This window comes from Conger conger, chromosome 8 (assembly GCF_963514075.1).
Source record: "Conger conger chromosome 8, fConCon1.1, whole genome shotgun sequence".
In the NCBI taxonomy this organism is placed as follows: domain Eukaryota; kingdom Metazoa; phylum Chordata; class Actinopteri; order Anguilliformes; family Congridae; genus Conger; species Conger conger.
In genome coordinates, this window is record NC_083767.1 from 11,695,697 (window position 1) to 11,712,888 (window position 17,192).

The window sequence follows — 17,192 nt, forward strand, 5'->3', positions numbered from 1 at the left end:
ATTATTATTAGAATGCGCATAAGGAGGAAAGCACAGTTCATCCCTTCTCTTCTCGTCTAAATACTCCGCTCATAGCAACGTCAAGTTCAAGCTCGTGTTTCAGAGGACACGTAAAGACACGCCTACTACAGTCCTTCAGCCAATTGACATCTAGCGATCTTGTCTTTAGACCAATCAGCGATTGTTGGGCTGGGTCACACGTGTTGTTGCTAGGGTCTGGCTTCTAAATTGTTACTACCACGGTCAAGCCAATCAAACACAGTTTCATAGAGTATCAACATTCAGCCTTAACCCTGAGATACAGCAGCTTCCCATTGGCTAATACCCATTTACTGTCTGGTCATACTATGTCATGATTGGTTCTCAAAACTATCACTCTATATTCGGACTTTTAGTTGAGTTGCAGTTGATATGGACTTGGCTGGAAGTCCTCGGGACTTTGAAGAGAGCAGTCAACGTTGATCTTGCTGTTTGTAGTATATTAATTTAGAATATATATTTTTTAAACACGTCTGTTTGTACATAGTGTCTTTTTTATACATAGTTTTAATAATATTGTTTTTTGTTTATAAAGTAGAACTGTAACATGGAACTTAATTCTCTTTTAATTCTCCTGGAGGCTGCGGAATATTTGGAAAGAAGAGACCGAGGTAAGTTGACGTTACTAACCAGTTAACGAGCTAGTAAACTTTTAACTGCCTATTTTTTGCGTGTTGATCATTTATTTGAACTATGTTGCTTGCAACCTAAACTAGCAGCTTACTGAACTGCCATGGTCTGCTCTGAAACAATTACATATATTGGCTGGCTACCATCTAGCAAAGAATTAAGCTAGCTAAATCAATTGAAACGGTGATGTGTTAAACTGGCTTGCTGGCGAGCTACGTTATATGTTAACTAGCATGACAGGCTTGTCTGATGGCTTGCAGGTTTAGCTAGTTGGGTAGCTGGGAACTTAACCTCTACCTGCATCCGTAACGTTAGCGAACGTTTAAACATGGCTAGCTACCTAGAAATATATATTTAAAAAAACTGCTGGCAGGACGACCTGACAATTTTCAAAAGGTTAGCAAGAATAACGGCTGTTATAACATTGAATTCACCAACGTTGGATAACTAGCTACCTTCCCTCTGTCAAATCTGACATTTTTAAATGCGATGGCTATGTAACAGCTCGTATCTTAATGTAAGATCCTATGATAGGAAGGAACTAACTGTATGTTAATACAACAGCTTGGAAGCTGAAAGCTAATAGCTTACAGGGTAGCATAGTCCATCTGACTGACGTCACATTCGGTGTTTTATGCCGTTTTGCTTTTATAATGGCATCACAGTTTTTTGGGGGTACTTGTTCATTTCTACATTCCGTTTTCTGCACCGCAAATAACGATCGCTTTTACTTTCTCAATAGAAGCTGAACATGGTTACGCATCGGTCTTGCCGTACGATAGTGACTTTTCCAGGAAGAAAACGAAAACTTCACCTATTTCAAGAAAACCTCAGAACAACAGGTAAATGTGAATGTTTATTCGTGGCATATTTTCCTTTATCTTTACTTTGGATGTATATATAGTTTGCTAGATGGGTCTTCACCGCAGGCTCTATGTAAATCGCCATTTTTATCATTTGGGCTTGGCTCCTGTTTTTCATGTCGGTATAAACATTGCCACGCGTCAAGTGTAATTTACCCCCTAATGTTAGCATTCTGAACTTTGTTTTAACTTTCTTAGCTAATTAATTCTACTTCATACTATGTCCCGTTCCGCCAGATAAAGTTAGGGGTTTCATACTCTAAATGCATAACGTCAGCGGTAGGACAACAATTTGTAGCTACGAGTGTTGAGTAGCCCCATTACTAGTGTCATTAGTTATCAAACATGCACAACTGACTAGCTAGTTGAGTTTGCATTTATGTAACTTCATACCTCACGAGTCGTTACATTATTGTTTTCTACCTACGTGATCATGTCCATCGCATTGCTGACGCTGTGTTGGCTGTCTGTTGATCCTAAAGCACGTACACGTAGCTCGGTACCTAAAAATTAGTGGGAATTAAAGATTGTTATTATTTAACATTTAACTTGCAATCGCAAAGAAAGCTTTAAGGATTTCTCTGGAGCGGTGTTGGGCTCCAGCCAGTTGTGTAGCTGAGCGCCACAGAGCGCGCACGTCTTTATATGGGCCAGGGAGCGTGCGGCACGTCTCAAGGTGCCGCTACTGTAATGTTTAATATCCTGAGCAGATTAGAGCAAGCAGCCGTGGAAAGTCGGCCTTTTCGGCGTATGCTAGCGAGCAGCGCACGCTTGAATTATGTCGCCTATCCCGCATCTCACTGGCTTCACATTCAGTGAAACGTTGACTATGCAGGCTATATTTCTATGGAGTGGACGCAGCGGTTCGGTTTTGTTTTGTTTGTTCCCCAACAACTGTAACAATAAATGGATGATGGGAATGAATGAATGAACAGATAAAGAAATAAATTGCCCTGCAGCACAATGTCCTGTAGACCTACAAATTGATACATTTATCTGCGTCATTCATGTTGGTAATGTGAATAGTTAATCTAAAAATGTTCTATTGCCTTGAAATAATTCCAGTTATTTTTTTAAGTAATTACATTACATAAAATATAATTCATATTTTATGTGTGATTATTATTAATAAATACTAGCTTCTATTTCAACCTTCTTTTTTGGGGGGTGGGGGTGCTATAAAGTTTGACAGTAAAGTTTGAAGCAGCACACATTAGGTAAGACTTTGTATTAAGGACTGGTGTGATTCTTGAAACTGTGGTTGGTGCATGTCTTGAGGCACTGAAGTGTGCCATTTTCAGGCCTGCTGCCCTCGAGATGGTAGTCACAGTTAAGTCTCCTGAGTTGCACTCCAGGGGGATGGGGGAGGGGCCAGGATGTCATGATCGCGCGGTATAGACGGGCAGATGTGCTCTGTCCCTGCTACGGCCCTGGAGTACTGCATGTTTCAAAGCAGAATATGCCTTACCACCAGCCAGATAGTTCTTAGTGATGTTTCAATGCAACGGCACAGATGGATAGCGAAAGCCCCTCCCCCATCATACAAATACATGCGAATTGTCAAGACCCAGTGCAAAGCTGCTATTTGAAAGGCTTGTGCTGCACTATATTTGACATTTGCATTGGGGAAGAAGAACTGCTTTGGTGACATTTGCGTTCAAGCTATTAAATGCTTTCAGCTGCTATTCTTTTTGAAAAATAACTTGCACCCCCTTATTTAGCTATCTGGATTTTGTGCTATGCATGTGCCTTACAGATAAAGTGCCTTCTGCAGCCTATCTTTGCATCCACTGATGACTTGAGCATTAATCCTCTGACGATTTCTTTTAGATTATCTGTTGATGATATATCATCTTTGTAAATTTGAAGAGAACTTGCAACATATTAAGAGTCTTAATGTCACATTTATGTAAATGAAGAATTTTAGCCCATTGTATTCCTTAATTTTGAAAATGAGCCAGTATCCAATGCAATACATAGTATTTTGTTAATGCAAAACCAACATATAGTTTTGTGTCTGTTATACTCAATTACAGGCCTGTGTAATTGCAGACTGAATTGTCCACAGAGAATGTCATCTTATAGACCTCATGAAATAAGGTCTATACATTTTTTTATAAGGACAAGTTGAACTGTAAAGACTTTCACTAGTGATATTCTAAAAGAACATGCCAATTAATTACACCGACTTTATGGAAAGAAAGGGAGTCTCACACAGAGTGCTATTAGGTCATGCCAGTCAAGCACAAATTAATCGTAAAAACTGACACCGCATTCTGGAACACATTTGCTCCCCGCCCCTCCCCCCTCTGCCTTCACCTCACAAGTCCCCGATTTGCACACGTTTGAATGGAGACACTTCCCTCAGCCCATAATGCAAAGATAAGACGCCTCTGTTCCATGTGTCTGCGCCGAGCACAGTGAATGCCAGGCCATTTGTCTCTCTTAGGAGACCGGGCACCACTGTCATCTGTGCACCAAACCTCATTCATCAGGCTGAATGAAGGGCTCCTATGCTAGCGCTCAGGAACTGCCTCACGGTTGCGTTTCTGTTTACGTAAATACCTGCTTGCGTAGCGACACTCGTGCTATCTTTCAATTTCTCTTCCCTAAAACGGACACATTGACTGTGCGTAGAGAGCGTTCAAAACCCAACCGTAGTATTTTTCAGTCTGCCTGCTCTTTGCGTGTCGCACACATTGTTTTCTGCCGTGTGTGGAGATTGTCAGGGCTTTACTGAATTGCACGGTCCGTGTATTGTGCGTGAAGACCTCCTGATGGGCATTTTATTTCTGTTCTGCTTGCTGTGCTGCCCGGGCCGGTAAAAATCCCCGTTATGTAAATTGGTGGCTGTAAATGCTTGCATTTAGAAATTTTCATAACGCGTGCAGTTTACTTATTTATGAAAAAACACGTCCTTTTGTCACAGGGAATGAAAGAGGGCGTGGGGAAGCGCTCTCTGTGACAGACATGCGGTATCGCATGGAGAAGCGCTCTCTGTGAGAGACATGTGGTATCGCATGGAGAAGCGCTCTCTGTGAGAGACATGCTGTATCACATGGAGAAGCGATCTCTGTGAGAGACATGCTGTATCACATGGAGAAGCGCTCTCTGTGAGAGACATGCTGTATCACATGGAGAAGCGCTCTCTGTGAGAGACATGCAGTATCACATGGAGAAGCGCTCTCTGTGAGAGACATGCTGTATCACATGGAGAAGCGATCTCTGTGAGAGACATGCTGTATCACATGGAGAAGCGCTCTCTGTGAGAGACATGTGGTATCGCATGGAGAAGCGCTCTCTGTGAGAGACATGCTGTATCACATGGAGAAGCGCTCTCTGTGAGAGACATGCAGTATCGCATGGAGAAGCGATCTCTGTGAGAGACATGTGGTATCGCATGGAGAAGCGCTCTCTGTGAGAGACATGCTGTATCGCATGGAGAAGCGCTCTCTGTGAGAGACATGCGGTATCGCATGGAGAAGCGCTCGCTGTGACAGACATGCGGTATCGCATGGAGAAGCGCTCTCTGTGAGAGACATGCTGTATCACATGGAGAAGCGATCTCTGTGAGAGACATGTGGTATCGCATGGAGAAGCGATCTCTGTGAGAGACATGCGGTATCGCATGGAGAAGCGCTCTCTGTGAGAGACATGCAGTATCGCATGGAGAAGCGCTCTCTGTGAGAGACATGCTGTATCGCATGGAGAAGCGCTCGCTGCATGAAGTCTGACCGGTTTCTTCTGCAGTGCAGCTCTTTGCTTCAAGTTTAAGTTGGGTCTGCCCTTATGGCTCATTCAAATTTTAGCAGTTATATTTTTGTAGCTCTGATGGAGCAAGTTGTATGTGATGTACATGCTCCACAGTTCTGAGTAGTCTCTGTTTTGGACTCGTGATTCTTGGAAGCCTGCCTATGAACCAGACTCTCTTCATATTAAACTTGTAAGACAAAGTACTTTCCAGAGCTAAATGTAGTATCTTATCTAACAGTTAATTAGTGATGGTTAGACTGAAATGCTCCTCTGTCATTGTCTCTTCCCTTTGTCAACAGAAAGAGCTCTAGTCTGAGTGATATGTGCTTTGGATGAATGCCCCTGCTGCTAGTCCTAAGCCTGCTGTTTCTTTGAGGTATTTCTGCACATTGGTGGTGATGCAGGACAGTATAACGGTATGCTCACATGTCCTTGTTTGTTTGCTCTCACAGGTCCTCGCACAACGAACTGGAGAAGCACAGGTGAGTTTGTGGAGGGGCTGGAACTGTAGACAACACCTGCACTGACACACGTACCCCAGCTGAGCTGGGGTTTTGCCACTTCCATCTGCCCCCATGCACTGCAAAAACCAGAGACTGAGTCACTGAAGTTATTTTGTTTTAAAGGGCCAGGTCCAAGGACACAGATTAAGCCTAGTACAAGACAAAATTACATTTTGAATTTCTCCATTCAAAACTCGGTTTAGTCCAGGACAAAAATATTGGCAATGAGGTGAGAGTTTGACTCCTTTGAAGATTTACCAGTGGGGAAAGAATTTAACTTGTCAAGCAAAAAGTTAACTTAAAATAAGCTTATAGTTCCTACTTGAGAGAAAAGGAATACGAAGACTAAAACACTTGTTAAGACTGCTTTTCTTGCGGTGTGAGCCCTTATCTTAAGATAGCCTTATTCTGGGGAAACTGGAAGCGATTTGTGAGAAGGGGAGAATGGAGACGTGGCTGAAAAACGGGAGCTGGGAGGAGAGGTGCGGGGAGATCAGGATGACAGGCTTCAGTCAGAGTTCTCTTCCTGTCAGCATCTCAGTGACAGCAGCACAGATGCGGTTTTGTTGCATTTCAAACCACCAGGCCTACACAGGCTAAAACTCAGGCAGTCACAGCTTACTTCTGTGTGTTTCTGCCCTCTGTTTGTGCCTTTCATGTGCAGTGGCCTTGTTTTAGGGAATTTGGGAGAAGTGTGTGTGTGCGGTGTGAATGCGCATGTTGTGACACTCTGTAGATGCCTGAATGTCACAACAGGAGCGCTGTAGACTGTCATGTCTGTGGAGGCATTGTGGTCTATTAGTCACATGTCTGTAATTGATGACTACAGCACCTGAAGTGGCATGTAGAGACATGCCTTTGAGAGTCCGCAGAACTGAAACAAGCCCGTTCACCCTGATTAGAGCTTCAGAAGCTGCTCCGATATCAGATATTGCTCAGATATTTATGGAAGCACGTGTCAATGTTTGTTCATTTTAGTTTTTTAAATGACACGTTGGGGGCTGGAGCTTGTTTATGTTGTAAATGTCTGTCATAGTTACGGTAACTGAACAGCGGTCTTTGGAAAAGCAGAAGTTGTGCGCTATGGCGTGAACAGAGGATTTCCTGTTTCTCTCTGACGGTGGGAGTGTGACGGCGACACAGCGTTTCTCACGCTGAGTAAGGGCCCCATTCTCAGTCAAACCAGGACGCGCCTTCTGAGAAATCGCCAAATCCACACGCGATTTGAGCAAACTGGTGCAATATCGAGTGCTGTGGCCAAAAGGGTTTTTCCCATCGAGAGCTTTCACTTTCTGTTGTATGACTTGGGGTCGATTTATTATTTTACTTATTTTGGTTTATTTATTTATTTGTTTTATCCCTCACTTAGTCCCAGCTGGGAGAGGTAAGCCACACATTTGTCTGTAATGACAGCCTCTAGCGTGGGGTACGCGACCATGGCTTCTTAAGAGGACTTTAGGTAAACCACCCGCCACCACCCATCCCGAAAGCACACACCTGCCCTCAAATTACACAGGCATGGCCTCTCATCTCTGACAGAGGAGTGTGGAGCTCTGTCAGTAGTGTGCCCCCTCTTGCCTGTCTGTGTGTGAGGACTGTGGAGCTCTCTGTGCTGGGTTTGGGTCTGGCTTCTCCAGAGCGAGGGTTGGGCAGCTGTGGTTCTGATGGCATGGACTCCTTCCTTCCTTTTCTCACTAATCGCTACTTTCTTGTCATGCCAGCTCCTCTACCCACACAAACATGTGCGTACTGATAGAACCTATTAATAGTTACGCCTTGTTTTTTTTCTTGGCAAAGACTCTTAATTCTGGCAGTTGGAGTCCTCGCAGTCAACATTTCCTGCTGAGCCTGCATATTAACAACATGCCGTGTGTGTGTGTGTGTGTGTGTGTTTGTGTTTTTTATTGTTTTCTTCTTCCACAAATGCATCTGGAATTAGCGAAGGATTATGTGAGAGACCAGCAGATGTTTGCAGGGAGAGGGATTGAGTATAAAGTCTTTAATGCAGTCTTTGTCAGGACTGGGTTTGTAGCTGTGGAGGTGAGCTCACTGAACAGGAGGCCAGCGTTCTGAGGAGGGAAGCTTGAGGTTGCTATGGAGAAGATTGCAGATTGTGGATCTAGTTGCTGGGTTCTGCTTAGTGCCTGTACGCGGATTGGTGAGATGATCGTTTTTTGCGACACGGCAGTCATATGACTGCAGAGGTCTACAGAGGCTCTGGGTAAAGTAGGTTCACACAGGCCAGAGAGGGAGGAGCTGAAGTAAGGGGCGGTTCCTCCACCGCACGTCGCCGCGGTGACCGATGCTGATTGACAGGCAGGCGCTCTCCTGCTTCCCTGCAGCGGCGTCGGTCGAGCCCGTTTCCGAGCTCAGCTGCCGCGACAGGAAGTGGCGTCGCCTCAGACCGCCAGCTCAGCGCGGCGGCGTGGGGCAAACAGGAAGCCCTCCTCAGCAGCGCAGATAAAGGCCTCGTTCGCCCCTCTGCTCCTGCGGTTCACGCGACCGTGGACAGGGCGACCGCGGTCGCGTTCCACGTGCGTCGCTGCCTGTGCTGGAACTGGGAGGGGAGGGGAGGCAGCTGAGGACAGCCAGGCCCGGTCACGCTATCTCCTGTCCCCGCGCGGCTTGGAGCCCCAGATTATACCTCACGCTCCGCACGAGGAGGGCCGTTACTCTGGAGACGGTGTGTCACAGGGCAGGGGGGTTTGTGGAGATGCTGCTCGCTGCAGGGAGAGAGAGATGGAGCCTCCATTTTGTTAGCCGGATAGACACTAACCACAGGACCGGGTGATGGAGGGTGCTCTGCATGTGCTAAACATATCAGTGACTTTGGTACCTCTTTTCAGCACTGCTTGTGTGTGTGTATGGGTGTGTGTGTGTGTGTGTGTGTGTGTGTGTGTGTGTGTGTGTGTGTGTGTGTGTGTGTGTGTGTGTGTGTGTGTGTGTGTGTGTGTGTGTGTGTGTGTGTGTGTGTGTGTGTGTGAGTGAATGCTCAAGTGTGCACATGTGCTTCCAAGTTCAAAAAGGAGCGCACCAATACTGTACATCTCCATTTGGCACTCATGCATTTTCTGGGGTGAATGCTCCTAATAGAGGAGCACTGTAGAGCTGGTGTGTGTAATTGTTTGGAGGCATTACACTGAGTTAAATTGCCAAGGCAGGGTGTGTTGGGGTTTGTATTACTTTGCTAGAATGCAGTGCTGCTGTAACAGGGGTGTCGGCTAGGCGTGTGTGAGCATCTCTAGACACTGACATTTACACCTGATTTGCACATTCCGTGATTACAGTCGGGCTTGGAGTACCATTTGCGTGTGTGTGTATGTGTGTATGTGTGTGTGTGCGTGTGCGTGTGTGAGAGAGGGAGAGCGAAAGTGTGTGTGTGTGTGTGTTGACTGATCTGTAAACACTGATCTGACAGGGTGCCTCTGTTCTGATTGGATATTAGGCCACCTTAAGTTGGCTTGTGATTGGTGTAAGTCTGGATTGCATTACTGGTAGTTTAAAGCAATGGAGTTCTGAAACAAAAACATTGCAAAAAACCTACTCTGGAGGGTTAAACCACACAGTTGCTCGCCAGCTTGGGGACTAAATTGTTTTATTTCTTTAACTGCTGTGATATACAGAATGTTGTTGATAGGGTAACTCCATTGTATTTTAGGCTACCTTAAGTTGGCTTGTGTTCAGTGGAACTGGTAGTTTAAAGCAATGGAGTTCTGAAACAAAAACGTTGCCAAAAAGCTCCTCTTGTGGGTAAAAGCAAACAGTTGCTCACCAGCTTGGGTGAGGTGGGAAGAAGCAAGCTCTGGATCTGGCAGTAGGTTGCCGAAGGGGCTCTGAACTCCCCCCCCCCTGTGGAACAGACGGATCCGGTCTTGCTCCGTTTGAAGGCAGGTCATTGGCTGCAGCACCTGCGGTTTCCGGAGCCAGCCAACCAGATGTGCTGGATCCGGAGCCTCTGTGGTGTTCACACGCACTGTTCCGTCACGTTCACCAGCGTGGCATTCATGCCTGAGTGCAGAGGGGCCTCGGCTTATTAGAAACCTTGTGAGCGTTTGGTTCCTGGGTCAGGAAGGGAAGTTTATTCATGCAGTGTTTAAGTTCTGCCAGGGATGGTGTGTGTGTGTGTCTGTGTGTGCGTGCGTACGTGTGTGTGTACATGTGTGAGTTTGTGTAAGTGTGAGGGACATTTGGCACATACACATGATTTACTGAAGCACAAACGTGGGCAGGAATCACTGCCCTGGTGTTCTGGTGACCTCTGACCCCGGTGGAAAGGGATGAGTGTTTACCAGATGAGCACCCCCCCCCCCCCACACACACACACACACACACACATGGAGCCGCAAGAATGCACTCATTAGCCACCTAGGCGGGGTCCCCCAGTGTTTGCTTGGCCTGGTCCCATTCCCTCTGTGTGCTCAATTAGGCTCCCTCCAACGACCACGTCCCCCCGCTAACGGCAGTGAAAGGGTCCTTTCTGTGGGGACCCTGGGCCACAGTGCGTAAACACCCTCCCGCTCTCCCCACACACAGACCCCTTCTTTCAGGCATTGTGTGCTTTTCTCCAGCACCCTATCCAAACCACCCCAGTCGTTACAGCGCCTCCAGGGTCTGGCTGCTGGTGGCGTGTTGGTGTGAAGGAAGCTGGCCGCAGTGCGAACGCGTTGGGTCGCGGCACCTCTGTGCAAAAGCGCTTGGTCACGTAATGTCTGCGGAAATTCATTTGGTCGTGGTGTGTCACCGTTGGTGTTCCGCAGCTTGCGGTTTATCCAGTAAAACCAGGTGGAGCCGGTCTATAAACGGTTAAACTGCTAGCTCCAGACTGAAATTCACAAGTTTCTACAGTAGACCATTAGGATAGCGCTTGGAGTAATGTTCTACAGCCCTTTGAGAGACGTGTTGACGTTGACGTACCTGCAAGCCTGCTTATGGACTGACTGCAGCCTGATGGATGAAAAAAAAAAATAGACCGCACACCTGGCTTTAGAGCTATGCAAACGGCAGGGCCGCGAAAGGAACATTCCGGAAAAACGATCTTCAGCATGGTCGGAGCACGGAGTAGAGCCCTTTGGCTTCCTGTGACACCGGGAGCAGCAGGGGAACTTCCTGTTCTCAGAACGGCGTGAAGAGCTGTGATGTCTCTGTGCCGACAGGATCTGCAGCCCAGTGTATAGAGTAAAGACCCATCCACACCAAGAATGATAATTATTATGATTTTTATTTTATTTTATTTTTTTTAAATTTCCAGTTCCATGAATGATAAAACACTGACAGCCAATCAAAAATCTAACCAAATTTTCAGGGTTCGTGTGGAAGCTCACATCTTCATGGTTATAGTTATTGTTATTGTTATAGTTGCAGATCTTGGTGTGGATGGGCCTTAGCAGCTCAGACCGCAGCAGTGTGGAGCGGGGGGAATGGGTTGCTTCTGTGCCCTCCCCTCCCTTGTTCCGGAAATCTCCGGCTGCTCGGGGTGGGGCCGCAGGTGGAAATAATGGAGATAAAGTGTGGGAGTGGGTGCAGCTTAGGGGGCGGGCCGGATAGAGAGGTCGGAGCTTAGCACGCCATTCTCAACCCCCCCCTTCCTGTCTGCTCCCCTGGCCTGCAGCCAGCTCCTTCATCTGGTCAGGGGGGCGGGGGGGGGGGGCGGCGCAGGGTCTCAGTGCATTGGTGCAGCGATGACCCGGCTGCACCTGTAGGAGACTCGACTGGTCATGGTGGTCCCTTTCAGCCTGAAGGCCCTTCTGCTTTCTCCTGTGCTGGACATGAAATCGACATTGAAATAGATTTCGGAGATATTTGAGGACAGTAGTTGTGGTTGTGACTGGCAGTGTATGACTCTTTCTCACACACACCCACACACACACACAGTGCACCAGGGCCTGGCCTCCTGCTGGGCTGTTGAATAGAGCTTGTTTCCCACTGCCGGCACGCAAGACCCAAACTCCTGCCTTTAGCCGTGTGCAGACAGATGCTGAGTACCTGCGTTCAGACCGCGTGTGCAGGCGTGTGCAGATGCCTCGGAACAGACCTGCCTCCCTTGTGTCTGTGTGTGTGTGTGTGTGTGTGTGTGTGTGTGTGTGTATGTGTATGTGTATGTGTATGTGTGTGTATGTGTGTATGTGTGTATGTGTGTATGTGTGTATGTGTGTGTGTGCATCTGTTGGACACACAACCCTTTTTTCCATGAAGGAATAGCCTAGTGCACTCTGAAGCCCACTTAAATGTAATGTGCTGTAGTTTACAGTAGTCGCAAGCTATTAAGGAGCTAAAGATTCTTAGAAACTGACCTGAAAATGGGCATTTAAAGGGTAATAACTGTTTACTGTCCTTTTGCTGTGGGCTTTTGTCCTTTCAGCCAAGTGAAGCAGTGTTTAGTCAGCGTCACGTACACACAATACTTGGACGCACCTTGTCTGTGTTTGAGGTGTGTGGTAGTGCTTGGCCCAGGACCTACCTGTGAGACGGACTGGGAGTGACCTGTGTGTGTGTGTGTGTGTGTGTGTGTGTGTTTGTGCGCGAGTACAGGTATGTGTATGTGTACGTGCGCGAGTACACGTGTGTGTGTGTGTGTGTGTGTGTGTACGTGCGTGAGTACACATGTGTGAGCTGGCAGGCAGTGGGGGGAATATCCAGGTTACTGTGCCATGGTGGGGTGTGTGTCACATGACCTGGGGGGAGGGTTTGGGGGTGGAGGAATAGGGGAATCCAAACCCCTCCCTAACGCACGTCTGCTCTGGGCGATGCAGCACGACCGTGCGTGTTAGTCAGCCAGGCGCACCGATAGCAGCCATGTCTGTCTCTGTTAGCACGCTATCGAAACAACCTGAGCAACAGGTGACTTACCTTGCGCACAAAGCTTTGTTTGACCGCCACTTTCTTTAGTGTGTTTTCCTATTCCACCATCTTCCGCCTCCTGTGTTTGTGCGCAGTTTTAAAATGAAAACGGGAGCTTGAGTGCTCGAGCTAAGGTTTAGAGCTGGGCTGTAGGTTTCTCTCATTCCAACCCCGACAAAACATACCAGACAGCCAGAGATATCATTAAGCTGCTAATTAGTAGAGTCAGGCATGTAAAATTGGGGTTTAATTTAAAAACCTTCAGATGGTAGATCTCCAGGAACAGGGTTGGACAGGCCTGGTTTAGAGTATATTTGGCCAGGTTTCACTCTGCTGCAGTGACAGCAGGGTTGCCCTTTTGTACAGTTATATAATACTCTGCTCTTACGCAACCATCCCGCCAATGGATCATTACACCTGCAGGAAAAGTGTGACAGCCTGCCTGCGGCGTGTGTGTGTGCGTGCGCGCATGCAGAATGGTGTGCGCATACACTGTACAGAATATGGTGTGTGTAGAATGACCTGTGTATGTACAGAATGTGATTTGTACATGCGCGCAAGAGTGTGTGTGCATGTGTGTGCGTGTGAGCACACAGGGGCTGATGTAGAGAGCCAGTGAAGGTAGCAGCAGACAGGAGGACATTTCTGTGGAGACGGCCTTCTGCTTTTCCTCTCCCATGTGAAGGTTTGCATTGCAGTGGATCAGCTGAGCAGTGGTGCCATTTTGGCTCCATTTTGGCTCTGGGCTGTAGACCTGCTGGCACATAGGCCTACCTCTGTCCTTCTGCTAAACACAGAACTGGGAAAACGTGCAAGGATATGCAGGGCGTGTACAGGTTAGCACTGGCATTCAGGATAAGAAGTATGTGAAGGTGCTGTATCAATCCCAGCATGCCTTATGTGGTGCTGCAGCAGTCAGTCGAACTACTGACAGCCACAGGTGAGACACTGATCACTTTCCAGGTCACTGATGTTGCTGAATGCACCCAATTGTACTTCGTGGACAGTCTCTTGCTGAGAATTGAAATTGTCCTGGATGTTGTCAGTTAAACAGGGTTTTGCTGTACTCTCTCTTGAGATGGTAGTGTAGGAATGGTGCTCACGGAGAGAGTCTTGCTGCACCCTGGTACAGTTTCTCTTGCTCACTGGTAAAGTTTGTGCTGCGCACTGGAATGATCCCGTTTACCACTCGCCGGGGTCCTGCCCTAAATTCACACAGCGTTCCCGTGTGTCCTTCCTCCCGGAGCAGGCTAATCCTTCCCGGAGGCCCTGAAGGGGTATTCCGAGAGAGCATTTTTCCGTGAAAACCGGGCCGAGTGGCTGCGCTGACCCACGGGCTGGTCTCGGATGGCGAACCCGATAGCGGAGGCAGTGTTTGTGTCTGAGCGCTTCAGTCATCAGCTCCGCTCTCCCCCCCTCCCGGCTGGGAGGCTCAGAGGCTCCGCGTTCTCTCCACGGGTTTGAGTGACAGCAAGCCCCCACGGGGCTGTGCGCTGTGCGCTCGTGTGCCTCGCTGCGCGGTGTGAGATTGCCTGTGTGTGTGTCCCTGTGTGGTGTGAGATTGCTAGTGTGTGTGCGCGTGTGTGTCAGTATGTCAGTATGTGTGTAGGTGTCCGTGTTTGGTCTGAGATGGCCTGAACGGGTCTGTCTGTAAGTGCGTGTGTGTCTGATATCCCTCCCTCGTGGGGACTCTCTGCAGGCGTGCCAAACTGAGACTGTACCTGGAGGAGCTGAAGCAGCTGGTGCCTTTGGGTCCTGACAGCACCAGGCACACCACACTCAGCCTGCTGAAGAGGGCCAAGATGCACATAAAGGTACCGCATCCTCCTCACAGGGCCCGCAGAACAGCTCCCGTACCCCAGGTGGCGCTGTGGAGTAGAACAAGAGTAATGGGTTTCTCTTCGCGAAAAGACATTCAATACGGACTCACCCGGAATGCCTTCAAATATTCTTGTGAATATAGCTTTATTTACTTATTGCAATTATTTGCGCTCATCTTGCTCTGCATAGTAAGCTCAAGCATAGAGCATCTACCCAAGACCCAGAGACTTCGGGATAGACTTCACATGAATTATTTGATTAGTAGAGGCCTTGGTTGTTGCAATTTTTACATATTATCAATTAATACAGCTGGGTATGTATCAGAGTAATCCAGGTTAACGAGAGATATGGTGAAAAATGTAAATTTAAATGGCTCCGTGCTGGATCGAGTTATGGCTGCTTACTGTAGCCCTAGAATGACACATCTCTTCATATGAGGGTGATATGCAAACTGGATTTGCATCCAGTCACAGCTTATTAGACTGAACGTACGAGTTGGTGTAATTGTAATTTTGGGTGTATGTCTGTGAGCAGAAACCAGTGTAGAACCGGCAGGGTTAATTGTAATTTAGGGTTAGGGTAAGGGTAGGTGGAGTTGTAATTTTGGGTTAGGGTAAGGGTTGGTGGAGTTGTAATTTTGGGTTAGGGTAAGGGTTGGTGGAGTTGTAATTTTGGGTTAGGGTAAGGGTTAGGGTAAGGGTTGGTGGAGTTGTAATTTTGGGTTAGGGTTAGGGTAAGGGTTGGTGGAGTTGTAATTTTGGGTTAGGGTAAGGGTTGGTGGAGTTGTAATTTTGGGTTAGGGTAAGGGTTGGTGGAGTTGTAATTTTGGGTTAGGGTAAGGGTTGGTGGAGTTGTAATTTTGGGTTAGGGTAAGGGTTGGTGGAGTTGTAATTTTGGGTTAGGGTAAGGGTTGGTGGAGTTGTAATTTTGGGTTAGGGTAAGGGTTGGCGGAGTTGTAATTTTGGGGTGTGTCTGTGCAGAAACTGGAGGAGCAGGACCGGAAGGCCCTGAACATGAAGGAGCAGCTCCAGCGGGAGCACCGCTACCTCAAACGGCGCCTGGAGCAGCTGTCCCCCTCCTCTCTGGAGCGCATCCGCACTGACAGCATGGGCTCCACCATCTCCACCGACTCTGAGCAAGGTGCCTGACTCACGCTCCACACTGCAGAGACTGACACATCAGTATTTTATGTCTTGTATTGGGACTTAGTCTTATTTCTTTTTTTTGCTAAATAACACAAAACTATTGCCAACGAGTTAAGGCAGTTTGACTCATTTCAGGATTTGCCAATGGGGTAAGAACTTGTCAAGCAAAACGTAACTGAAAACAAGCTAATATTCTCTACTTAAGACTTAAGTCTAAAACTTTTCTTGCGATGGTCATTTTTTGCAGTGCACACCGGGACTGGAGCTACAGACTGTAGTTCACTGCGGACAGTTAGCACTCCGTGGCCTTTTCTTAGTCCCAGGTGCACACGGCAGCTTTAAATCCGTTAAGGACTGTGAAAGTGCTTACGGCTGCGCTTAAACTGCAGTAATGCTCCTGAACGAGCTCAATTATCAGAAGTCCTGTTTAGAGGCTTAAGGCCGTGGGCACAATGGAAGCTGTGTTCATATCACGTTCGGTAGCTAATTTGTGGCGGGATTATGTGTGAATAATGAGGGTTTAACATGCTGAAGGACAGATAACGTCAGGGTTTGGGTGCTGTGTGGTGCCTTGTTAAAAATGCTCTTTGTTTAATGGGGATGGTGTGGGTAAGCACACTTAGCAGGTGTGGATGTGTGCTTATGGGGCATTGGGTTTCTCAGGGTAGGTGCTCTGTTAGCAGAAATGTCTGAGAGAAGCAGATGTCTCTGTCTCTGACACCTGTGTGTGTGTGTGTGTGTGTTTGTTTCTCTGTGCAGACGTGGACATCGAGGGCATGGAGTTCACCCCGGGGGAAGTGGACAGCTTGGGCAGCTTGAGTGACGGGGAGGACCAGTTCAGTCTGCAGAGCAGCTCTAGCGATGGCAGCTACACCCACTCCCTCAGACTGCAGCCCCGCCTCTGCTAGGCCCTGTCCCCTGCCAGGCCCCGCCCCGTGAGCCGTTCCATTCCACCAGCCCAGACTGCCACTCTTCCAGGAAGCAGACCACAGAGCCCCTCACGGCTTCCGCTCCCGCGCCCCCCCCCCCCCCCCCCGCCCCGCGCCCCCCCCCCCGGCTAGCCGCTACCGCAGCCCCGCTCAGAACAGCAGATCATGGTTTCCTGGCTTTCCTCTGCGGTGCACTTGCACAGCTTTGACTTGTCAATGAGAACCAGGTGTGCCTGTGGTCTGTGTAATGTGGTTCCGCTTGCGTTAGCACCTCCCGGCGCACGTGAATGGCGCGGGAGACATTTTGGCTCTGGTTTCCAGTGGCGGTGCTCGGTTCCGCTGTCATGAAAGCACTAAAGATCGTCCGCCGCTCGAGACGCCGCGTGCGACACACACACCGGCACCCTTCGTACTGTCGCGCGTGCGGACGGAGGCTCGTCCGCGCGCTCACCAAAGTTATCGGGGTTCCCCTCTGGACCCCGCAGAGCGGAGAGAACGAACATAGGCCCTGCAGCCTTTGGCCTGGATGGTAACCCAAGGTCAGTAGCATTTGATGTAGCATTGTACATAAGAGGGAGCACTGCTTTCCCTCTGCATTAAACCCCTCTGGGGTGAGAACTAAAGGAACGACACAAAAGAGCCAAACAGAGCCCAAACCTAGTTACGCCAATG

At 48.2% G+C, this 17,192-nt stretch overlaps 1 protein-coding gene across 1 annotated transcript; it reads left to right on the plus strand.

Moving 5' to 3' along the window:
- Positions 1-421: 421 nt before the first annotated feature.
- Positions 422-16,605, plus strand: LOC133135914 (max dimerization protein 4-like). Its single transcript, XM_061253259.1, has 6 exons — positions 422-650; positions 1,412-1,511; positions 5,738-5,767; positions 14,325-14,439; positions 15,427-15,586; positions 16,351-16,605. The coding sequence occupies exons 1-6, from the start codon at positions 587-589 to the stop codon at positions 16,497-16,499; spliced, it is 618 nt and encodes a 205-aa protein (XP_061109243.1). The 5' UTR covers positions 422-586; the 3' UTR covers positions 16,500-16,605.
- Positions 16,606-17,192: the final 587 nt, after the last annotated feature.